The 26,200-nt window shown below is 39.4% G+C and overlaps 1 protein-coding gene and 1 long non-coding RNA gene across 3 annotated transcripts in view; both read right to left on the bottom strand.

Annotated features, from left to right (window-relative positions):
* Nucleotides 1–3,520: 3,520 nt before the first annotated feature.
* mylk4b (myosin light chain kinase family, member 4b) overlaps nt 3,521–26,200 on the bottom strand; it is a 37,126-nt gene continuing 14,446 nt past the window's right edge. The window contains exons 1-13 of one of the 2 annotated variants that reach the window (XM_086269338.1): nt 12,480–13,369; nt 11,398–11,479; nt 9,958–10,360; nt 9,545–9,765; nt 8,456–8,561; nt 7,721–7,814; nt 6,400–6,509; nt 6,173–6,314; nt 5,827–5,897; nt 5,616–5,744; nt 5,302–5,533; nt 4,885–4,933; nt 3,521–4,745 (exon numbers count right to left, since the gene is read on the bottom strand). In XM_086269338.1, the coding sequence (XP_086125464.1) occupies nt 4,735–4,745; nt 4,885–4,933; nt 5,302–5,533; nt 5,616–5,744; nt 5,827–5,897; nt 6,173–6,314; nt 6,400–6,509; nt 7,721–7,814; nt 8,456–8,561; nt 9,545–9,765; nt 9,958–10,360; nt 11,398–11,479; nt 12,480–13,019 (2,190 nt within the window). In that variant the 5' untranslated portion in view covers nt 13,020–13,369 and the 3' untranslated portion in view covers nt 3,521–4,734. Of the gene's footprint in view, nt 4,746–4,884; nt 4,934–5,301; nt 5,534–5,615; nt 5,745–5,826; nt 5,898–6,172; nt 6,315–6,399; nt 6,510–7,720; nt 7,815–8,455; nt 8,562–9,544; nt 9,766–9,957; nt 10,361–11,397; nt 11,480–12,479; nt 13,370–26,200 lie in introns of those variants that run through there. The other variant, XM_086269339.1, reaches the window with a different exon arrangement.
* LOC147309757 (uncharacterized) lies at nt 20,436–21,248 on the bottom strand. Its single transcript, XR_015125781.1, has 2 exons — nt 20,952–21,248; nt 20,436–20,871 (listed from the first exon to the last, which is right to left on the bottom strand). It is a non-coding gene; the product is annotated as an uncharacterized LOC147309757 (long non-coding RNA).

Genomic DNA, 26,200 nt, shown 5'->3' with positions numbered 1-26,200 from the left:
ATCTGCCCCTCCCTCTCCCATTACTGCTTTGTGTATTTTCCCTAGTCTTCAGACACTAATAAACATTTCAGATTTCATTGAGATGAGGCTGGGGAATGAGCAAGTGAATTTTCGTTGGTCTTGGATGTCCTCTTCCTTTCCTTTTCCCAGAGCCTTGCTCGCACTTCAGAGTTTTGATTTACGCTGATAAAAAGGGGCTCATTCTGGTACAGCAATCAGATATTTTGATGGATGTTAAAAGATCCCCGAGTTGATGGCAATACAAATTTCAGCAGGTCACAGGGTGGTTTTATGTGACAATGTAAACTCACAACCCCAGCCCGTTATCTGGTGGATTTATGAGAAAAATGTAATTCTCAGCTGGAAAACTCACTGGAGCTGTCTGCTAACTCAGCATATCAACTAATCAGTGAATCGCCCTCATTCTCATACTGGTTTTTGTTTCCTCTCTTTTTTTGTTTTTAACTTTGACCCATAAAATTGGTTATCTTCTCTTTGTTGGACTGTCGTTTTTCTTTTGCAAATAGCCAAAAATCCCTCGCTGTGCACAGGGACATGTTTGTTATTGCTGGAGAATGAGACTGAGGGGGACTCAGTTGGAACTCAGTTGTTAAATGAGGTTTGGATTCTCAGCAGCTGACTGTGTGAAGTAATGATGCTTCCAGCCGCTGATTTCCCGTAATGCTGCATTAATCACTGGACATACAATCCTTAGTAGGGATTCAAGCACAGAATCTCATGAGTCATATCAAATATTTAAATACAGTTACATCCTTTCAATCATTTGCTGTTGTGCAGTCTTCCTTTGGCTTGGGTTAAATATTTTGACAGTTATTTAAAGTGGGATTTTGGAGATAAGTGGATTAAAACGGCTAGTAAAACCAGGAGACAGGGAACAACGGAAAACGAGTAACTTAAAAAAAAAATTAAACACTACACGTGGTCTGTGCATAGTGAAATTAAAATAATGGGAATCACATCTGAAACAGTCAAAGAGGCCTTCATACAAATCTACACAAGGCCAAGTTTAGCAACCTACAGCTACTTTTGGTCTTAAGAATTGCAGATACACTATAGATTACAAGGATTAAATGTAACCTTAGGCATGTTTTCACGATTTAAGGTACATTTCTCTTTCTGCGAGGCTGTAGAATGCTGATTTGTAGAAATTGAGTAATATGAAAATTAAGTAGTTAATATACCTCAAATACAAATAATCCTTTGCGTTTCTCTCCGTACCCTATTTTGTATCTGGTTCAGATTTTGAGATGAAAGGGTCAAATATCTGGTGAGTTTCTTTTGGTTTGGTTTGTTTTTTGGAAACATGGAAAGAGTCAGGATGCATTTACAAACTTATGAAAACATAAGAAATTATAACATGTTCAATTAAGAAGATTTTGTAGCAGGACAATCATCCCAAATGAACTTTAAAACTCAGAAGATTAAAGATGACCAAGGAATGCATTTTCATGGACTTTCCTCTACGTGCGCTTGTGGTTTCAATGAATCCGGTGAATCCATCTATGCAGCTTGTTTGAAATTGTTAAGCAGATATTATGCAAGGGCGCAAAGGCAAGAAGTAAATCATGGATGGAAATAAGCCACCCCCCATAAAATCTTATTTCATTTTAATGATCAGATTGTTCAAACATGTTATTTCTTTAGTTGTCAGAAAATAATGTGTCCCAGTCTCCAGTGAGACAAAGAGGGACTATTCCTCCGTTTCCTCCAGGAAAGGGCAGAGCAGGCTGTACCTGCTGCGGAGACTCAGGTCGTTTGGGGTGGAGGGCCCACTCCTGAAGACCTTCTATGACTCTGTTGTGGCTTCTGCTATCTTTTATGGCGTGGTCTGCTGGGGCGGCAGCATCTCTGCTGGGGACAGGAAGAGACTGAACAGGGTGATCCGAAGGGCCAGCTCTGTTCTAGGATGCCCTCTGGACCCAGTGGAGGTGGTGAGTGACAGGAGAACGGCGGCTAAGCTGTCATCCCTGTTGGACAACATCTCCCACCCCATGCAGCAGACTGTGACAGCACTGAGCAGCTCCTTCAGTGGGAGACTGCGGCACCCACGGTGTGGGACGGAGAGATTTCGCAGGTCTTTCCTCCCCACTGCTGTCAGACTCCATAATAAAGACTTTAACTGATCAAGCACACACATCCATACATATGCAATAATACTAAGTGCAATAATCCTTTCTGTCATCGTTGTATTTTTACTCAGTTGTATATAGTATTTGTATTTGTATTCTATTTTTATCTTATTGTATATTTATTTTATTTTATTCTACTGTATATAGTATTTTATTCTATTCTGTACAGTTGTGTACTGTATTTATTCTTATTGTATTCTAATTTTTGCCTCATAACTTTTGCACTGTCCACTCCTGCTGTGACAAAACAAATTTCCCACGTGTGGGACTAATAAAGGTTATCTTATCTTATCTTATCTTTCCCCACATGAGGGATTTTCCTCTGAACTGAGCAACTCTAGTTGAGGTAAACAGGCGAGATAACTCACTGCACTTCTGCAGTAGGGCAGAAAAGGATACACACCATATGTGTGCTATTGGTATTTCTGTGCTTGCATGGGTTCTGTCAAGGTACTCTGGCTTCCTCCCACAATCCAAAGACATGCAGTTAGTGTGTTTAGGTTAATTGGTTATTCTAAATTACCCATAAGTGTGAATGTGATTGCAAATTCTTTTCTGTCTCTCGGTGTTATCGCTGCAATAGACTTGCGACCTGTCCAGGGTGTACCCCGCCTCTCGACAGCTGGGATAGACTTCAGGCTACCCGTAATAAGTGGAAGAGCATAGATGAAGCAGCAGCTGTATGTGAAATTTGTTATAAATCCATAAAATTGAAAGATGCACATGACAAGTTTTATGTTAACCAGACTAGACTTTGTTGAACACTCCTAAAAATAACCCTTTACGTGAACTTAAATAATCGTGGAAAGGATTTCCACATTAATAAATGGCTTTCTATTCACACTTCTGTTTGTATTTGAGTTGGCCTAACAAAATTTGCATGAGTTGGATCATTTCCATCAAATTAAGTTGGACTCAAGTGCAGTAAATAAGTTGATTCATCATTAATTAATTAAGTTGGTCCAACTCAAGTACATTAAGCTGGAATAACAGAATTGCATAATGCTTAAATAAAGCAAGCTCTAACTGGGTCTTGAAATGCCAGATTATGTACAGAACCAGTGCCAAGTAAAGGCTTTTGACTTTGACCTACCTGAGACAAGTCACACAGTGGCTTCAGTGCTTGCTGTACCTTCTTTATCTTTATGATATGACAGCGTACACAAGAGAGGAAAGGGGGGACCTAGACCACTGTATTGAGGGCTAGAGGCTTTGTTACATGGGTTACCTACTCTGCTGTGAGCAACAGGGGTGCCCTACTTTAGAACCTTTTAAAAAATCAAAGAAAATTCCAAAGCAGAAGTATCTTTACTGTCATATTTCTTTTTCAATTTCCAAAAATACCCAGTAAGTAAGATGCACTATGAATGTTGTCTGGTGTGAGTTATTTATTAACATAATAATATTTCATAATTACTGATCTCTCATAATTGCACAAGAAAACCTGAAAAAGAAATAATAAATTCAAATGCACAAGTATTGAATTCACAGAGCTTTTCTGCTTCCAAATGGAAAAGCAAACAACTGAGCGTTGAAGTCACATTCAGTTTTCATCTCCTTGAAAGGGATGAAAAAGCAATGGCTGGTGTCTTCTCTGCTCTGTTGTTGGCTCTCCGTCAAACTGAGCTGCACAGATGCACTTACCATCTGTGCATATCTACATTAAATCCTGCTCTTCTCCATTGAAAAAAAATCACTTATTGAATAAAAGCTCTTCAAGTACATTCTGGTGTTGAACCAGTAAATAAATGAACATAAGAATCCACTTCAGTCATGAAAAAAAAAATATATATATATTATTCACAGGTAGTATTCTGTTGTTCGTGATGCCTTCATGGAAGGTGAAAGGGCTACTCCAAACTGCCGAAGCAAGACAAGGTGGCGGCATAAATGCATACAGAAGGTGATAGGGCTTAAAAATTAGGGTGAACGATGGCACAAACCAAGATATATTCACTGGTTCACTGATCACTAACATTTTGTCAATCCTCAACGGGAAGTGAGGGTATGCAGTGCTGTGCTGTACACAAAATAAATTAATCAGCTATGACTTCTAATTCAATCAAATTCTAAATATACTTAAAGTTATGTTCAAGAAAAAAAACATTTCGTTTTTATAAGACTTGTAAATTAAAAGAAAAAAAAATCGCAAAAATATATTATTCAAATAAGAGAATTCAGTCTATATTGTGTTTAAAAATGTTTTCTGACTCTTAGAGAAAATAAATGAAGAAAGTGCAAAGCATGCAAGAAAACAGGACAATATGACAAACTGTGGCTGAATAACAATGATGGTTTGATGCTATACACAGCTGATCTGTCATATATGTGGAAGCAGACAGGTCACGTGGCCTTTATGTGTCCAACAGTTTGGGTTCTTCATCATCAGTGTTTTCAGACACTACAGAATAGGAGTGTCTGTTATTACCGTGCATCACACTATCTGGAGTCAGAACTGCAAGATATGGAGCGATGCAGAAGACGGATGGAGGAGAGTAGTTATCAAGTTCATACACAGGTACAGCAGCATTGGTCCAGTGTTGGGCTCCAGCTCCTTTCATTATCAAAAGGCATGCCGAGGGTCTCACATAGTTTCTAAGAGGAAAGCAAACAATATGTTTGGCTTAATAGAAGAAAAGTTGAGAAACTGTCCTACAATAGGCTCTTTGGGTTGAAAATTAATTAAAACATTTATATATAAGCTAACAGGAAAATGAAGACAAAAATCTCTTACTTGTCTTACTCTCTGAAGGAGGACCATGCGTGGAGTGGCACTTAGTTTTCTGCAGTAAGAGGATCCAGTAAAACTGTTTGTTATTACACTCTTTGAATTAGGATAGCAAACAGGCTTCAAAGATGCATAACACAAACACTTTTAAGTCTTCCTTTCATGTTTACAATAGATATTACACACATATTGGTTCATTTGCTTACATGCAAAATTTACATCTAATGTTGTTACATAAGTACAAATCTAATCAAGTGAAATTTACTTGAATGGTACACATTCATATTTGAATTAATAAACTTTTGATCTTTTATATTTCAGATGCATTTTACTAATAAAAAGAAGCATTTTTAAAATTGTATTTTGTATTATTCACTGTTTACTATAAAGTAAATTTTGCGGTAAGGTGAATTTAGTATTTACCTTGCGATTTAGTTGATAGTGCAGACTCCGGTCTGACAGCCAGGGATGTTTGAGGGACTCTGTTGCACTCATCCTCCAGCTCTTGCTTTTCACCAGAAGACGTGTGATAAAGTCTTTAGCTTCATCTGAGACGTCTTTAAACTCCTCTTCCTCAAAGTTCCACTCACAGGCCAGGATGTTGTTCAGCGTCTCGTTGTCATCATCCCCCAGAAACGGAGACAAGCCGCTGAGTCTGGACATTAAGAATAATACAGATGTCAGGAACTGTACAGGTTGTGTCTCTGTGTGTGCACTGAATGAACTCCTTGACTCACAGCATATAGGTGATGACTCCAAGACTCCACATGTCCGTTGGGAATGACACAAACTCGTAGTTGATGACTTCAGGAGCTAAAAACTCAGGCGTTCCAAAGTTGACCTTTAGCTTCTCCCTAGGCTTATACCTGTCAGAGGAACCAGAACCATAAGAGAAAAACATACTCAAATAAACCAGTGCATGAAAGATGAGGTGACTATAAATCTTACCTCCTGGCAAGGCCAAAGTCAATGATTTTAATCTTGTTAGTAGCTCTGCTGACACAAAGAATGTTCTCAGGCTGAAAAAGAACACAGATTCTGGTGTCACATATACTGTGTTTTAGAGGCCGTTCTTCTTTTTGGCATAGGTGCAAAAGATAAAGAAAAGAACACAGACAACACCCTAAATTCTATTTCATTAACAGAGATGGAAGCTTTTATTTTGAAACTTTATAAACTTGTCTTTTCATTAGACTGTTTAGGCTCCAAATGAATGTTGTAACATATTGAAAAATAAATAAAAATACTGAAAGAGATTATTCCTACTGTGATGCGAAGACTCAAGTAGGTTTACCTTGAGGTCGAGATGTAAGATGTACATTTTATGCATGTACTGCAGCCCTTCACAGATTTGCCGTATAAATAGCACCGTGTCCAACTCTGTGAGGTTGTAGTTCTCGTCAATGATGCGGTCAAACAGCTCCCCTCCTTCCACACTACCACACAAAGAGAGACACTGTTACAGCCAGTTCGAATTTGTAGAGGCTCTTTTTGTATTGTCACAGACACACACAAACTTACTATTCCATGACCAGGATGATGTCGTTACGCGACTCAAATGCAGCGTATAGCTGAATGAGGTTGGCGTGGTTCAGCTGGTTCATCACCTGGATCTCATTCCTCACCACCTCCTGATAGACGGAAATGAAATGTAAATCAAATTTAAAATCACATATAGGAAAATGACACGTAAATATGGAAGTTAATGAATGACAAAACTATATTAATTTTAATTCAATTGTATTTTTTAGAGCCAAATCACAACAGTTGCCTCAAGGAGCTTTATATTGTAGGTTAAAGATTTAATAATACAGAGAAAATCCCAACAAACAGAAAATGAGCAGCACTTGGTGATAGTGAAAAGGAAAAACTGCCTTTTAACAGGAAGAAACCTCTAGCAGAACAAGGCTCAGGGAGGGGCGGGGCCATCTGCTTTGACCAATTGGGGGTAAGGAGAGGAAAACAAGAAAAAGCCAGTCTGCAAGATTTTTAAAGCTTACAAGGAATAAGTTATGAACACAAATAAGTCATGCTTGTCTTGAGGATTTTCAGTGTGTAACATATCAGCTGTTGAATTTGTAAAAAAAAAAAAAAGACCTTAAAAGCCAAGTGCTGGTTATATTTTGCCTTATTGAAGCATGTCAAAAAGTGCAAGAGTGCCTTTTGCTTCACTGCACAATTATTCCTCTTTGGTCCCTCATATCATAAAACTGGAGCGATCAAACAGGCAGGGTCCTTTCTATGATTTAAGCTACTGCAGACTGCTATAGAAAGGTTGGTTTGGTCAAGATGGTATGTTAGGGACGAGGTAGATCAAATCCTTCATGGCAGTTTTTGCTTGTGGTTCAGTTTAAAATGTTCAATGGAAACAGAAGTTACAGACCTAAGGGACTTGATTAAAAAGTAAATATTTATATTAGCAGCATGCAACTCATAGCAGCCTGTGCTACAGCCATTCGGGGGCATAGTTAGATACAAATAAGACAAAACAGACGTACAGTCAGACACAAAGTGCCAGCTGTTTGGTCGTGGATCATCATTTGAGGATCTGGCTACAAGTTTAATGAGCTTTTTAAATACTTCAGATTATAATCTAACCACACAGCTATACTCTGACATCTGACCTCCACCGCATATCTAGTTGACTGAGAGAAATAAAGACACAATGGGGCTGACAAATGCCCATTACCTCAGCGTGTCTATTTTTAAAATCGAATCCTTTATAGTGCAGTGATAAAAGTGACCATGTATTAGACTGTCTGAGAAAACTGGCATCTCAGCAGCATCGCTAAACCTGGATTCTGTTTCGTATTCAGCATTAACCAGCCAATCATTGCTGCACCTTCTCTTTCTGGCTCCGGGCTTTGATGATCTTGGCAGCCAGAGTCAGACCAGACGAGTTCTCTACGCACTTGTGGACTTGTCCAAAACGTCCCCTAATGAAAGAAAAGCAAACACACGGAGGAGTTAGAGGTGTGGACAGATGGGATGAAGAGCCGGAGAACAACCATTCTGTAAATTGGATTTTATTATTAAAAACAAATATTCCTGGCGCTGAAATATGTTGTTTCACGTTTGCTGGTGTTTGCTGCTCAAGCGTATTTGGATACGGTTTTGATTGGTTTTGTTCAGGATCTCTTTAATGTTTATGTCGGACCAATTAAACAAAGGGGTTTTATGAATCAGCTGCCATTAAAAAGCTGAAAATTCTTTTAAATATCAAAATAACAATTTGTTTGTGACTCTTACTTATGTCTATACATTATAATAGTTTATTGACTCATATAGAAATTCAGGCTATGCTCTTGTGTAATTTGACAAATGTGTTTGCGTGCTAAGGAGTAATCTTCTATTTGAGAGGCAGGATTTAGCGCTGGTCTGTTACATCAGAGAGCCCCCTGAGGGTCAGCACCATTTGCCCTTTGGGGGGGCAACTAAAATTATTAGCGCAGGGTGTGAGATCGTCTGTTATTTCATTATTGAGTGCCAGTGCACACTAAGCATCTGTGCCTGTAACTGAGCGAAATGAAAATAAAGTTCTGTAATGAGAGATGAATGTTCTGAGTGTTTCCCTCACCCTCCCAGGACCTCCTCTCTGTTGATAGTGTAATAGGTGGCGATCTGGTGGGGTTTGGGAGTAACGATGCGGTGGTCGAAAGGTGCTAGCGGTGGAGGACTTGAGTCTGAAGAAGAAATGAAAAAGAAAGGCAAAGAGAAGACAAGTTACTGTTACTGAGTGCAGAGAGGGAACGAAAGGCTGAGGAAGAGGTCTCAGCACCCAGAAACAAAGTAGTTTAAAATAGCAGCATGCCGGCGTCTCATTATGTGCTCCGCCAGCTGTGCTCGCTGACATGTTAGTGACGCTCGCACAGGCATGCTGTTATGACACTGAAGCTGATTTAAAGTCTGAGGAACGCAGAGGCAAATGTCATAAAGTAACTCATCAAGCTGAGTCTACACGGAGAGCCTATAGGATGCATGAATACTGCGCTGAGCAGTCCAGGATTTTGAAACACTGAGGTCATGAAGCCTAAATGCATCTTTTATGGATAGCACTGGAAATGGAAAAAAAAAAAACCCTCAAAGATGCACTATGAAAAGTGTCTGACCGTTTTTTGCTGACTGTCACATATCTTTTATTTGCAGCTTATAGCAGATTTAAACAACAGAAATTGACCTAAAGTGCTTTTTTACATCTCCCCCCAAAAAATACATTAAAGCTGAAATGCATGTTTTGTTGTGTTAAGTAAAAATCACTGTGTTTTAATGATCATTAAAATGTGTTTTGAGTTTTCAGATTGATGATGATTCATCTCATTCATCATGAAACCCTGTCCTCCTCTAATAGTGCCCTGCATGTTCCTGGGATTGGATCGATATTGAAATTTGCAGTATTGCACAGCACTACTTCTTGATCTTTGTCAGTCTGCGGTCTCTACTCCCTCACATGCACATTGATAAGATACTGCATGTATACAATATATTGACTGACACTGACGGTGATTCAGAGGCCTAAATTTCAAAACACAAGTTCCTGAAATCTTTCCTTACCTGATTTCTACAAACACTCCCATTTACATGTCGTAGCATTAGTTGTAGAAAGCAACAGCCTACACCCCAACCTCCCTGGACCGTTCAGAAAAGAAGCACTCACACACTTTCTTACCAATAATAAACTCCTTTATTTCCTCCGCCGCCTCCCCTTCGTCTTCTGTCTTCGCTTGGTCAGATATGGAGACCTGTGGCTCGGCTCCCTCTACGACCTGTCCATCAGCCCTTTCCACTTTACTGTCCTCCACCCGGCTCTTTTTGAGGTCGTCTTTTCCAAGGTCTTCTTCCGGGACGTGGCGTTTGCTACAAGTGGCCACATCACCAGCCTCCTCGGAGCTTCAGAAAGGAAGGCACAGAATATGAATGTGTGATGTGGTTTGAAGTTCCCCTTTTCCTCCCCCAACAAAATAATTTCCTCTTAGCTGGCTTAATGATCCAAAGAAGTACAAGTAAAGAAAATAAATAGTTAACTTAATGAATTTAATAGCAAGTAGCATAAAGATATATGGTAGCTTTGCTAAGACACACCTGTCATACTGAAGCACAGAGGCCCTGCAGAGCCAGGCTTTTTCTGATTTTGATGATTCTTCTCTATGCGTTGTCTTCACATCATCTTTCACTTTTCCACGATTTTCAAGACTAACATCTTCTCCATTTTGCTTTTCTTCTTCTTTTTCTTGTTCTTCTGGCTCAGAGTCTTCAAATATACCCCCCTCTCCTTCCTCATCCTGCCTTTCCTCAGCCTCCTCCTGCCTTTCGTCTGACTGGGCAACAGAGGTGTGCGGTTCTTCAAGGATCAGCGTTTCCAGATCCTGTCTTCCACTTCTTCCATCCCCCTCAGCCTCTATGTTTATGTGCGAATGCTCGGTGTTCTGCCTGTTGAGCTTTTCCACCTGTTCCTGGAGCACAGGCTCATTCAGGGAGGAGGTGTCTGTAGTGAAGAAAATACACGGATACAACCAGATGTTTGGTGAAAACGCTGTATTATATTTACTAAAAATGAATGTAATCAGATGATTGATAATCCTCAGATAGATGGAATTCACTCATCACATATTTACATCTTATGCTAGTCTGGGTGGTCACTTGCTCGATAAGTCTGGCCCAATTCAGATAAAAATCTCACATCATCCTCTGGATAGTTTGTTGCAGAGTGTTGTGAAGACACGAGTGCAGATCCGGTTCTCAGATCCATATTAAAGCTGTCAAGCTAAGACCTAAATTCTGATCTGTCATCTGTGTTTCAAATTTTGCTCATATATACATTTATTATGCGAGCTTGACATGTAAACATGGGGGATTATTGCAGACAAATACTGTTTAAATTTTATTCACTTTGCCTTTTGTGTTCTGACTGTTTACATGTTGGTCGATGTGAATGTATCCTATTTATTTAGATACTGTTTCATTCTCCTACTTGGGTCTCTTATACTGTCTTCCCTCACTTTTGTCAGATTGCGATGTCTTCAGTGTCTTTTTGCATTTTTTTCTTCTCATTGCCTGAATTTGTAGTGTTTTGTTTGATTTCTCATATATTTAAATAAAGGCTGAACTGCCTCTTGTCTCCCTTTTTATGCTGTTATCCTTCAAACATGATGAAAACTGTATTTATGTCTGCCAAAAAGTCAGCAGATGTAGCAGTGCAGCCATGCGAGACTTCCAGGGATCATTACATAGCTTGTCTACATATAAGATTTAAAATTTTTAAAGGCCTTCTTAATATGTTTCCCATCATTTACTTATATTTTATGTTTTTATGCTAAACAGAACACATATCTTATATTACAAAAACAATTCTCAGAAATCCTGAACTGGTCTCCCTGTTATATTAAAGTCCGTTATATTCCATGATGTACATATATTTCAGATTTATGATGTATTATATGCAGATAACGAGTTTAGAAATTTTGTGGTGGGCTCTGCATAAACTTGTGATTGTGGATTGTGTAATATCTTGTTTGAGTTTACCTGACGTTTCTTGCGGTTTTCTCTTTTTCTGGGCCTTTAAACCTTTCAGGCTCAGCTTGGCTTTTTCCTTATCATCCTTTGCCTGGATGTTAACAGAGGAAAGAAAGATCAGGTTTTAGACATTGTGCGTAACATTCAAAAGTGGGGCAAAACCTGCAATTGGTGGAAACTTCTCATAGAAAGGAAAATTGCTGATAGATGCAGATATTTCCATTTGTGCAATAATGTGACAACAAGCTTCAAAGCAGTTTCTGTTGGGAAGGTTTTCCCTCATAACTCAAGTGTATTGATGTCTTGCTCAGCAGATGCCTCCTTCTGGCCAAAGAGGAAATATGTGGCATTTCAACTACAGCAGTTGAAATGCTACACATCACTCGAATCAGTTCCACACTTTAAAAGAGAAATATTCACTTTATCCCTGCATACAGTATATATGACAGTCGCCATATGGTGCAACAAATCTGTCTCCTTAACCCTGTATCTAAAAAAAGCCTCTCAATCAGCAGTGTAACCATAGATTATATGAATGCATGAACTATGCAATATATGTTGCATGTGTTACACATCTGTAACATATATTCATATTTGGTTACAGCACTAGGAAGTGAGTCTCTCTAATAAATCATGGCATTAAGAACGATTAAGAATTTGACGACTGTTGGACTGAAGCTGTGCAGCTGCACTGCAAGCTGATAAAGACGTGGTCTGGGAAAGATAACCAATGTGACATTAATCATTTACACCTCGGAGGCCGATCACAGTCTCAATGGTAAATCACTTAACATTACAGCAGGCACAGCAGAGCCAAGACCAGCCACATAGGAGTCATATCTAAACTCACAGGAGTTAAAAGGCAGAGTTTTAAAAAACATTGCCATTTAAATGTTATTTGAACTGTCACATATACACAATATGAATACATTCAGTCAAGAGGATACCAATGCAACCATGCTCACTATACAGTGAGACCTTTCACTTTCACTGCCATGTTCAACAATGCAGATAAAAATGATGGAACTTTAAAAGTGCTTTTGCTAGATTCTAGTGGAAAACTTGCTCATGATGTCGTTTAAACTTCTCACCTTCCTGTTGGCTTTCCGTCCAGGCTGTTTGAACAGAAGCTCCACCAACCTGGAGCTCTTTACCACCTCACCGATGAAGCTTATCACCTGCTGGGTGCCCTCCACCAGTTTCTCCACCCCCTCCAACCTGCGTCCCTGACTCTCCATGTGCTCACTGGCCCTCTCCATGGCCCCATGCAGCTCCCTGCATACTGCTTCTACCCCAGACCCACGGCTTTTTCCATGGCTTTCTTCACGTATTGAAGCTAGATCCAAACCCATACCCCTGACATCCTGCGACAGGCCATCCAGCTTGATCAAGACAGTCTGTTGCATGTTGAGCAAACGCTCCATCTGAGAGCTCAGGAAGTCCATTCGACTTTCCACAGATCGCAGGGCAACATCATGAGGAGAGCAAGAGGATGATGATGAAGAAGAGGAAGAAGCAGCTTGAAACTTTTCTGATCCATTTAGAGAAAGCTTCCTTCCACCTGGCTTCTGCCCGTGAAGAGGGTTTGGATCATAAACCTTGGCTAAAGAGTTAACAAGGCTGGAGCTCATGATTGACCTAAACGTGACTTCTAATAAAAAGCGTTTATTTAATCTAAAGTCCAGTTACTCTCACAAAGTCTCAACTAGCACAAAAAACATAGTGCCAGACAAAGCTGCAGACAAGTTAAAAGGACTGGAGGGACAACAGATAGCTCTCTTCCAATCCTTCACCACCGAGCTGAGTTTTAAGAATAGCAGATGGCTGTTCTCCCAATTACAGTGCAACACCGCTGTGGACGTAAGGGACTCGGTGGCCAGTGATAAGAGCTGAGGGCTCGAGTGTACAGTGGGGGATGCTGGGGAGGGTCGCTATGTGACATTTGAGATACTTCAAAAGCCCTTCAGTCAGGTGTTAGAATCCCAAGAATGCTGAACTAAATATGATGCTGTAAAAAGCAAGATAAACAAATATAGTTTAGGGCCAATAAAGAAAAGCATAACATCTCTAAATCTGAAGAGCCCGTGCCATTTTTCAGCAGGTTTAGTCACATTACACCATTAATCGCATTTTCATTTTGTTTTTCACATTGTAACAAGATTGAAGGAGGGATGCCAGCACGTGCGAAGTGGTAAAAAAGTTACTAATTAAAGAGGACTGAGATTATTTCTGAACACTGCCAAATACTATCAGTTTATCGCTTTTTATACCTAACTTGTTTCACTCAGAGTAGCAGAGAGGAGCCATTTAAATTTTTACCAAATCACCACCATTCTGACTATTTAGCAGACTGTTTTCTATCTTTCTGCAGTGTATTGCTGCATTTTTGAGTTATTTTGATTGTATTTATGGTTAAATATGAATATTAAAGATTTTTTTATTTGCTGTTCATTAAGTTTAAAAGTCATCATTTATTTTACAGCTCACTAATCCTGAGCCAACACTGTTCAAGGACAGAAGTTGAGTAAAAGTTAAAAGGGTTTGGTTTTCCTCTGGAGGCCACCAAGTGGAAAGAACTTCCGAGGTTCCCAATATAAGCCTGCTGTCCACACACCGTGAGGGACACAAAGACAACGGGACACAGGTGATCCAGCTGACACCTAAGAACTGTTGATGCAGAGGAGAGGGGGATTGTGGGAGAGGAAACTTCCTGCACATGTGTTGCTGTACAGAATTAAAGAGGACAGACATACACACTGTCGCTGACACACGAGTTCATATTCATGAACAGGCCCACCTACTGAGACGTGACTCTGCACATTGACCTCAAACTTTTCCACATCTCAGTACAGTCCATCAGGAGTAGGCTGAGCGACAAAGCGCTGGCGCCTATATACTGGCACCCATTTGTCAACAACGGAAAAACCTGACCTATACTCTGCTCCTCACGCTGTTCCCAAGTACGGACAGCTCATCAGCTGTCAGGGTTAACACTTGTATCCCCAGTGGCTATTTGCTATTGAAGGTGAGAATGATAAAGGACACGGTGCAAGTGCAGACAGAATGCAAAACATATGGTTGAAATACATGTTTCCTTACTGAAGGAGATCAGTAATCCGGCAAAAGTGTTTTCACACTAAACTGCTTTATAAAGATTATTGCAAAGCCTCTGTTTGACATTAATCAAAGATAAAATACTGTAATTAGTCAGGGTCTAAAACGATATTCAGTGAAACTTCAGAAACAGCTCTCATGCTAAAGTGGATTACTGCAAGTAAACATATAGAAAAATCTGTTTTTTGTAGCTTTTTCAAGCAATTGCTTTGTACGGTGGCCCTAAGAGGTCAAACTGTTTAAGAAAACACCTGAAATTATAAGAAAAACAACTGCAAAAGCACATAAAACGCAACAGAAGTTGTATAAAACACAAAGGACGTAGAAAAAAAATGCAGCCCAAGCTCACAAAAAAAATAATCACAAAACATGACAAAAATACTATATGAGGGAGAAAAAGATGAATGCACAATATCTTCCATCTTTTCCATCTCCATCTGAGGATTCAGCAGTGCTGTGAAGGAGGAAAAAGATGGAAGAGATTGTGCATTCATCTTTTTCCTCCTTCACAGCACTGGTGAATCCTCTCCTTCATGCCTTCACTATCTCAGTGCAGTGTTTTGGTTTCTGTCACTTCAGGAGCTGGTCCGTCACAGTTTTGTTTCCCCCAAAACGCTTCTGTTGTGCTTTTTGACATTTTTTTTAATAGTTCTCTTCTATTTTATTCAACTTCTGATGTGTGTTTTATGTGCTTTTGGAACATTTTCACATTTGGTGGTGCTTTCTGAAGGTGCAGTACATTTGGCCTCACAGGGGCACCATAGTTTTGCACTTGAAACACCACAAACTAAACACCACAGATTCAACCACAAAGAGGTTTTTATATCTCTGTATCAACGGCCTGTTTCATAAAGGTATTTCTCAGGAGTTTTGCGGATAACTTGGACTCAGGGAAGAACTGGGTGATCAAAAGTCACTGTGTGAAAACAATTTCGAAAATATCTAGTTAAAGAAAATCCAGTCAGGATTCATTCATGAATGACACTATAGTTAACATGTCAGATGGCAAGGCCACCATTCTTTCTCTTGCTCTCTTTATTTTTTGTTGTCTTTAATTAATTAAAACATGTTCTATGTACGCTTGGTGTTCATTTTAAAGTAAGCTGCTCTGACTACATGAATACTTTTGTTAAACTTCAGTACTATATATGTTACAGCAAGTTAGCACAGATCTCAAGCATCTCTTTTGAAAAACTTCAGAAAGTTTTGCACTTAGCCATAGCCACTAAACAATGACCTATAGGAAACACACACAGGCAGTCAAATACACACATGTAATGACTCAAAAGAATTGCTGCCATTAAAATGCTACATACACACAAAAACACTGCATCTCAGGAAAAATTATTATTTTCAGGAGCTGTCTTTTTTGGTTTCTCTTTCTCTCCTTCAAAGATCCTTGCTTCGCCCAAGCTCAGTGAGTTGCTGCCACGCCGTCATGGAGAGTATTGACAGTGTTTATTGTTTCTAAAGGAAGAAGAGGTTACACAGACGTTTCCTGCCACTGCGGTCTTTTTGATTTACATTTGAGAATACTCAAATAGGAATGCCATGATATTTTATATGAAATAAACATCAAATGTGATATGCTGCTCTGTGGTCATAATTGCACTGTGTAAAACCTTTATCTTTTTCAAAGCTACTATTTGTGTAACAAAAAAAAAAATCAGACCAGATACATTTTAACAGCATTAAACAATTTTTTCACAGGCAACAACAAACAATACTGCTACAACAAAAAAATATTTTATTATTTAGATTATATTATACTGTCATATACTCAAAAGTATATTGTGCTTGTTTTAGAAATATATAAGTAAAAAGGGAGTAAACAGTACACTATTTTATATGAATGTATCTTCCTTTTCCCTACTTCTTTATTTCCTTATATCAGCATCAGCTCTGAATCACTGCATACTCCATAACAACTACCTTTTGTGGGGACAAATTGTGATACAGTAGATGGCTAAATAAATCTCCACACAGACTCCACACTACAATAGCCAAGAGCCAGTAGGGTCGGAGCAGAGTGCTGGTAGATTGGTCTGGTGGAAGGTTTAACTGTACCCTGTCAGACAAGCTCTGAAATCCCTAGTCAGAAAAGGTTACATGGTAACACGAGAGGCTGTGTGGTACAGGAGCACAGTTTGGGAATGAGGCTGACGCAGCCTAGCCACTCTCACCGCATATAGAATTACTCAGCAGGAAGACACAGACAATTTATAATGCTTCTTCTACTGCCGTGGGCTTTCCAGTAATCCATTATCACTCCCAGAGCCACAATTATAGTCTGTGTCACACATAACAAATGCACGCCTTGGGATGGTTGCTGTTGTGGTAAACCTGGTCCATATTTAACAATGCTGTAGCTTGGCGAGGGAAAGCTGAAATAAGAGGGACATGGTAAGTAGGTAATTTACTTAAGTGATGGATTTTTTCATATTTTTGAGACAAACATTTTTTCCTAGGCTTGCTTATTTATAAACTAGAACACAGAAAAATGGTCTAAAATGTGTTTTCAGTTTCTCGAAATGACAGCAAAATATAAATGTGCATGTGTCAGTAGATTCATGCATGCCTTTTCTATATTTTGCTTCAAATTGATATACTTGAAAAGCAGTTTGGGTCAGGTAGACGAGTGTTTTAAAGGACATAGGAAGAAGTAGGGCTTGTGGATTAAATTGGTGCCTCCTATCCAAATGATTAGACCAGGAAGGGAAGGGATACAGACGAGACATTTTGGACCCACCGACAACAGCTCAGTGGCGGCTCTTTGAGCTTTGGCATGTTCCAGGGTGCTGGTCCAGCTCTGGGACCCCTGGATAATCCAGGGTTTCCCTCCCAAATGGCATCCCTAACCACATAAGATTCACCATACCATGAATATGACTCACACCACGCAACCTTGCTGAGACCAAAGATAGTTGCATTCAGAGAGGGGGTCCTCATCAACCCAGCAGTGTGCTTGACCTGAACAGTAACGAACCACATGCACACTCTTCACACAGACTTCATTTTTACATTTTACATTTTCTTAGAGGTTTTAGTTTGAAATTCTGGAAAAACCCTGAAAAGCTATTTCAGCCCTGCATGCCAGCCAAAGTATGCAAACCCAAGATACCGTCTCTTCATAGTTGTACATTTGAAATAGAAAATTTCAACATATTTTGCACAATCTACACTTTTTCCTTACAGTTCCCTATTAGAGATTTAGTCGTTGGGAGCAACATGAGTCAATTTGAAACTAAAGTTTTGCTAAACCTGCACCATGCAAAGCTGTAGTGATCTGTTCAGCAGGTTATGTAACATTTTGCGTTTAATGACAGGATTGTTCCGTTGTTGATAGACCATATAAGTCTGGCGAGTAGATGCCAATAGGAACAAGTGCACATATTATCTCCGCAGCTCCACCTGCTGCTTTTTTATCTGTCAAACCTGCATGTGTCACCACTGGCCGATGACAGTCTGTTCTTTCCACAGTTTAGCTGCCATGATAACCAGATGGTAGATTTAGCTCTCAGCAGCCTCAGAGCTCAGTGGGACAGGAAAAAATTCTCTTCATAGAACAGAGGTGCTTTATTACGTCAGAAAAGTTTGTGTGTATGTGAAGCGTGTTTGTGGTGCAGGGGGTAGCGAGGATAAGCATGCGGACGTGTTACATGCTAAACAGCATGAATGCATAACCCCGAGTGATATCACACAAATGTCAAATATCAAAACTGTATCACATTCCATTTTATGCTAAACTAAAAGCTAATGGTTTAGATTTATTATATCAAAGCTTTTCTCGTACAGAAATCACACTTGCTTAAGTTCTGGCAATGGGCTCGGGCTCATTTTCATGATGCAAACATGCAGATAGACACAGTCCACAGGCACGAACCAGAGACACTTCTGGTATTTACAGGTAATTCAATAACCATGTTGATGCACTTAGGATATCTGGAGACCCCTAGAGCATCCTCCGCAATACTTTTTGGGCTACTTCTTACTTTGGGATACTTTGAGTGTTTATAGAAGGAAATATTCTACATATAAAATTGAAACAAAATCATTGGATATTTAAGGCTTATTATACACTAACTATTAGCTTAGGGCCACGCAGAGACAATTTTGCGAGATAGGATCTAAAAAGTTAAGCCGACACATATTTTTGTTTCAATGCCCCAAAACATGCAAAAGCAGCAAATCTGATACATCATACGTCCAGAGATGGTTTCAATACAAATGGGTTGTTTGGTACAGTCTGAAGTGAAGTCATTTCGTGCATTTTTGCTTTTCATGTGGTTTTTTTTCATAACATGTACCGCTGACAAATGCAACCCTACTTGTGACCCTCACCCTAAAAGTGAGAAGTATAGACATGCACATTCCTGAAGAGATTTGCTATTTATGTCCAATCCAATCTCATCACATTGTCACATCTGGGAAACGTTACGATGCAACACCATCATTTTCAGATAGACCTCCACAATACCCAACTCTTTAACAGAATTGAACAGGGCCCTATTTCAGGAAGCCGGTTTAGAAAACTCAGAGTGAAAAACGACACTCACGGTTGAGTAACCCCGAACTGTCCAACTCGGAATATTCCGTTTCAGAAAGGCTGATAACAATTAGTTCAGTCAACGCGGAGTTGCTTTAACCCCAAGTGAAGCGCGCGGACGAGGATACATAAAGCCCTGATAAGCGGAGCACAGATTAAGCGAGTCACCATGGAGACGGAGGGAAAGAAGGCGCGGTCAATGCATCTTACAGCGCTTGAGGCCGAAATTCTGATGGCAGTATATGCCGATAACATGCAAATTCCGCGGAAAAAAGTAACACAGCCTCAGCTGCAAAAGAAAGGGAGCATGCATGGCAAAACATAGCCGACAGAGTCAATGCGTGAGTGTTAATATAAACATTGATCTAGGGATTTCCACCCATTTAACACGTTATTTTATCATATGTTATTTTATTTGTTATTTTATACATTTTATTTTGTGATGTGATGTGAGCGCAGGTGCAACCCAACAGGCCCCAAACGTGCCTGGCAGCAAGTAAAAATGAAATATAAAAATATAGTCCAAACAGGTAAGGTGTAATTGTATTATGAGCCACAGTGCTTGGTCTGTTTGTCCCATGTAAATCAATTGCAGTTAGAGGCTACATTAATTTCCCCTCTGTAAGCACTTATTGAAATTATCTGAGCACATTACAAGTACATATTTGCTTACTCTGTATGCTCAAATGTGGCCCGTTATAGCCAACAGAAAAAAAGCGGAGGCCCGAAAAACAGGTGGGGGTCCTCCACCACCACCACTCACAGAGGCTGAGCAGTTGGCCCTCAGCCAAAACAGTGGGCGCCCTGTGGCCGAAGGCATCTCTGCGGGGACATCCTCTGAGTCAATAACCCCACAAGACACAAGTGCCTACATAAGGGGTAAATTCAAAATAATACATGATGTGCATACATCCTTTCTTCACAGTCACCTTTGCAGTGCTACTCATTCATTTGATAAACTCTTTACCATAATGAATTATTTTGTAGTGAAGTTATTTTCCTACTGATTTTGCCTTCCCTCAGTCTTGGTTGTCTTTGAGAGCATAATGACAATGAAGTGTAAGGTGCTTGGTATGTTTGTTAATTGCCATTTGGTCCCTTGTAAGTTATAAGTGACCTGTATAAACCTCATATTCTATCAGTTGATGGTGATGGTGTACTGCATCTGGTGCAGCCTCCTGTTGAGCCAGACCAACATGCAGTTGTGAGTAATACTCCACAGATTATATGAGTTTACAGTAGAACAGCAATGTTGTTTATTTCTTTACTACAGGAAAATAATGAAGAAACATTGACAGCTGTTACAGAGGAGGAAGCAACAGAGACACTTTATGAGGTTTACATCTTTTAATACTTTGTGTACAGGAAACACAGGCGACCAATAAAGCCAGTTGAACAAAAAATCTGTTTATTCTTCTTTCAACATGTTGAGGTGATGGGTCAAAAGAAATGATTGTGACATATGGTGTCTCTGACTGCTCTTCCATCTTGTATGTCCGTGGGAGGGTCAGGATGTTCATGGTTTGGATCACTGCTGATGTTTGGTTCAGAAGGACAGTGTTCTCCTCTAATTGTGGCAATGTTGTGAAGAATCACACATGCCACAATAATGTCACATGCCCTTTCTGGGGTGACCCTGAGTCTTTGCAGGCACTGGAACCGGGCCTTAAGCATTCCGATAGTCATTTCAACTCTGGCTCTTGTCCTGCAATTAGCCAGATTATATCGCTGCTGTGGGCCCGGTTCAGGGTCAGGGTAAGGGGTAAGCAAATAGGGTAAACATGGATACCCCCTATCACCAAGCAAGTAGCCAGTGAACTCTCCTAAGACAGAAGGGTACACTTCAGTTCAAATGTCCCTGAAGCAATTGGTCTTTATATATTTTAAAGTATTCTCAACTCACCATGTCCAAATTTTGTGCTCAGTGTACATTCACGGAATATTTGTGAGTCATGGACAGAGCCTGGCCACTTGGCTTCCACATTTGTGATAATGTTGGCAGCATCACATATGATCTTCACAGTGCAGAGAACACAAATTAGCATCCATTACTATAATGAAATAATTTGTTAGTTTGAAATGCTACAGGGAACTATGTACCTGTACATTAATGCTGTGGAAAGACTTCCTGTTCACATAGTCTCCTTCATTTACTGAAGGAGCAATGATTGGAATGTGAGTGCCATCTGTACAGCCAATCACGCCTGGGAACCCTGAAAATAAATGTAGAATTTAAGTAGTAGTCCAAGTATCACCACATCATAAATTAAGTTTTGGTCATCCTGATACCTGCAATTTTGTGGCATCCCTCTTTGATAAATCTTGTGGGTCTATGACCGGGGAACACCACAGACGAGTACAGGAGACGTTTCAGTGCAACTGTAACATTCCTGACTGCCCGACAGACGGTAGCCTTGGAAACGTGCTCAGCGTCACCAATATTATACAGAAAGCTCCCGTTTGCAAAAAACCGAAGTGCAATACAAATAATATGTACAGAACTGAGAGCATGTCCGCGATGTGTCACATGCGTAATATATGGCCTGAGGATGTTATCCAAATAAATTATAGATTGTGCTGAGAAACGGTAACGTTCACACAGGAAATCATCAGGAAATGATAAAATGTCCAAACGCGCTCTGATCATTCTCTCCCGGCGGAGAGCTCTGCGGAGAATTTGGGCTTCACGATCTACTGGCTCTTCAAGGAAGGAGCACGCCATGTCTGACACTTCCTACAGTCAGGTTTCTGACAAAGGGGCGGAGACAGTCAGGGTTAGTTGTAGTAAACCTGCTAGGGGGCAGGTTAGCTTCACGGCGTGTGTCGTCATAGTGACTCACTCAGGCTGCAGCTGAACTCGCTTTGTGAAACCGAAAACCCAGAGTTTTCGTTAACTCAGGGTATACTTACTCAGTTTTTCCACTAAACCGGCTTCCTGAAACAGGGCCCAGAGTAGAAGCTGCATGTTTGCAGCGGTACATAAAAGTGTCTGACAGCAATCAAAGTAAGTGCTGTGATTTAAAAAAACAAATGGTGAAAGAGAAACACTTAAATACTTCTTCCTAAATCTGTTGCCGTAGATATATGTTAATGGATTTCTATAATCTGTAGTGATCTGGTCAGGATGTGCAACACTATCATTCTATAATAGTCTTTTAGGTACTAGTTTAAAGTAACATATAACAATGTAACAAGAAGCACTGCACACAGACGTCCACCAAATCAGCTCACTCTCTGGGCAGTATTTACTTTTAACAGAACAGCATTGTAATTTGTGTCTATTCATTTTGCTTTCTTTGTTGATTTTTTCCTAGCGTGGTAAAAATTAGCACAAAGGGCAGGATTTTGTTATTTGCTCTGTTGAAAACTATTTTAATATATGTGACATAATTTTTGACATAATTCCTTAGACAAAACAAGGGCAGTAACATACTTTTAAATAGCTCTATATAGTATTGAAAGACCTTCAGATGAATCTATTAATCTAGAAGGAGAGGTCAGAGGTTATTCACAACTGTGTAAATCTTTATACGATACTTAATTACAGCATCATATCGTATAATTACACTATGTAAAAATAAGTCTGGTGGCTGTATTTTAAAATCAAGTATTTTGCACTTTGGTCTTCTTGCCACTAGATGGAAGTCTGTGATCACAGACCCATCATGGACGGCTCTGCCATAGACTGTCTCTGGTCTATGCGCACAACTGTTGACTACTTGGGAATCTGGAAATAAAAGCATGTTGTCAGAGTGTAGCACCCAGCTGTTCCCTGGTTACTGTGACCCCTGACCTAATGCCCCTGTACAAACATTTAATCGCACAAATCCAAATAGTCAGTGCTTGCCATGGAAGATCTGCTGTACATGGTGACAGATCATAAACACAGCATCCAATCGCATATCTGTTTTACTGAGAGATGAAATTCCATGCTGGCTGGCATTCTCTTACTAACATTAGCTAATTTTGTTTTTGCCTCTTTCAGCACATTTTACATGCATAGCATTTTCTATTAAAGTGCTTAGCATATTTGATTAGTTGATTTAATTAAATAGCTATAATGAGCCCATGAACACTCATTTTACTTGTCCATTCATTACATGCTGCACTTTACATCCCAATGCATCCTTTATAAAGCAGCCTAATTAAGATGATGCTTCTCTCTCTGCTGTGTATTTTGTCAATGCTGATGCTCTGCTGCAAACTCAGGGGAAATAGTATAATCTGGATTAAAATGGGATACATTTTAAACGGACTCATTTGCTATTTTAAAAAGAGCAACACACATACTCTTAATCAGTCTAAAAGCTCTGCAAAATGTCCAGTTTTTACTGAAAATGCCCTTAGATATAGAATAATTGTTGTATATGTAATTTATATTGCTACTGTAAGCAACACAGGCCATTACTTTCCTTGAGATTAGTTTGCTGCACTCTGTTTATCTCAATAATGACTGACTCAGTCTGACTACTCAAACTGTTTTGACTCTCAGGTAAAGAAAAAATAGAAAAAATAAACATGTTGACTTTATAAACTAGTTTTAAAAAAACTAATCGGGTTATGTGGGCTAACAAATGAAGGTTTTTGTGCTTTTTGGACAGGTTTCAGTGGTTGTTCTAAATCTGCCTGCTTTAAAGACTGCTGGGAAGCTGTCTTGTTTGCTGTTGTTTTAACTACTATTCTTTAATCTGCTAATGTGTCGACAAATCCAAATGATCCCAAAGACAATAATGAAAAATGACTTGAATGTTTTAGCAGCATTTTCTCTCATTCAAAGTATTTCAGGCTTAAGGCCTGGCCAAGCAAGTTTTCCAAATGAATCGGTGCCAAATACCTGAGTCAGAGCCTACGCACAAAGAAAAATCCACTGAAGCTCACATAACAAATTAGGCTATTATGTGATTTCTTTCTAAGTGATTTTGTTCCCGTCTCTGTGTGGTCTGCCTCAAGTCTTTTGTTCAGTACTGTATATTTTTGGCATGAATCAATGAAAGTTTTCTGCACACTGTACATCACATCTCAATGATATTTACTGGAGATCTGCAAACCCATGCAGGCACAGCAAAGCTTTCTTACCGAGACTGCAGTGCTAACAGTCCACCACTGATCCGATCAAGTCACTGTACTGAACCTCTTTGCTAAAATGTCAATGATGGTGCATTTCGAAGCTTTTTGTAGCATTATTTTAGAAAAATACAGCCTGCTGTCGTATACAGATCGCTGAGGACGTCTGGGCTTCGGTTCTGGTGAGTTAAAGTCTGTATTTGTTCAGTCTGTCACTTAGCATTAATAAGCAGTTAGCATCAATAATATACACTCTATGAGAACACTTGCCAAAGATCTTTCAGATGGCTCTGGTAGTTGTGACTGTGCCAAATATGAACTAGTGAGTGTTTCCAACAAAATAAACATGTGGGTCAGCCCACATAAAGTAAATACATAGTACTGAAACAATTTGCTTACTACCTAGCCTTCATGGAGAAAACTCTTTTTGATAACCAGATGAAGAATAATTAGATTTCTCCACTTCAAACTTCAAAGTACAATAAACTCACACTTCTATGTACATGCCAACAATATTACCATCTACTGATAGTGACGCTAAAGAAATTTAAACCTAAAATTGTTTAACACATCAGCACCATTTTTTGATGATAACACCATAAACCTTGAAATTTCTCAACATTTAAATATAAAAGGTAAAAGGAATAAAAAAAGAAATACAGTGATCATCATTGTGTTAGAGCGATACAACAGGAAAGAAAAAGGATACGGAAATTACTCCTTTTGGAGCTCTGCATTGACACACAGCTTTGCCCGTGTATATTTATTTGTGTTTGTTGACAATGAAAAGTAAACAACTGGGGGGAAAAGTCTACTTCTGAGTAGAAAATAAGAATTAAAAGGACGGGTATGTTTCACCAAAACCCATTTTATACCCAACACCTGTTTAACAGAAAACAGCTTTTTAAACAGCCTGTTTTTGGTTTTAGGATACAGGGCAATAGTGCAGTAAAAGAAAAACATGTGACTATGTATCCACCAAATATAACTGTTTCCCAGCTTGCACATGGCATAATGTGAAAATATCTTTTTCAATATAAAAGTCATTAGTCTAAAAAAAATGAATCTACATTATTTCTAAAAGTAGTTTTGCTCAGTTTAGACAATTAAGCCTATAAAACAAGGCGGCTCTCGGTTCTGAATGTCTTTCTTTGTGTTTTTTCATTGTGTCATGACTGTGAGACTCAAACCATTATGGGCTCTTCTCTATCCCTCATGTATTTGCATGTGTGCTAATTTTATCTGAGCTATGTGAGTGTGAGAATCTGAAGCTGGAGAAACCCTTCTCACATTAGTCATACTCACATGTATTAACACAAGCTGCAGTTTACTCTTCACAAGCCTCATACAAAAACCCACGGTTCAAATTATCTTATCAAATTCAGATGACTGGTTTTGATTGTAAACTTACAATACTGGATTTGATTGGCTCCAGCCTCCCCGGTGATCCTGAATTGGATAACCGGAAGAGGATGGATGGATGCATGAAAGTCATGGTAATTATTTAACTTATTTGCCTATTATATCAGCTACAACTGATCTGTAACACCAATATTTATACAAATTCATTTGGAATTTCATAATTGCATTAGCCAAGCATATTGTAGCTGAAATTTGCTTTTAAGACATTAAACCCATAAAAGCTGATCCCTGGACTCACTGTTTGAGAGAATGGGGCTTGTAGTGTAAAACTACCTTGAGTCTTTGTGGCAGTCAGTATGACAAAAGAGCTGAGTTACATAAATGTACACATTTGAACACTTTGACTTAATTAAAACAATTAAATGCCTCCCTGCTGAGGCAATTTTGTTTTATCAATGATGCAAGAGAAGGGAAACAAAACATTGCCAGTGTGGTGACTCTTCAGTTTGTGGTGTGTGAACAGCCTTCCTCTTTGTGTCTCATGCTCTCACACTGTTGTTTAATAGAAAATTTATGTTAAACAGGCTTTTTTCCACACTCCAGTTGAAGACAAGATTAAGGCTTTTTCCCCATTTCAGTCCCAACACTAGTCCTTTAATGTTAAATAGAATGCAAAAGACTGCATCTCTTGCTTAGTTACGCACACCTGTCTGTAAGTGACAGCAA

This window comes from Aulonocara sp. 'chitande type north' Nkhata Bay, linkage group LG17 (assembly GCF_057382095.1).
Source record: "Aulonocara sp. 'chitande type north' Nkhata Bay isolate Kocher_YH1m ecotype deep benthic linkage group LG17, A_spYH_male_GT1.1, whole genome shotgun sequence".
Classification (NCBI taxonomy): Eukaryota; Metazoa; Chordata; class Actinopteri; order Cichliformes; family Cichlidae; genus Aulonocara; species Aulonocara sp. 'chitande type north' Nkhata Bay.
The sequence above is the reverse complement of the archived record's forward strand: the minus strand, read 5'-3'. Positions and strand labels throughout refer to the sequence as shown.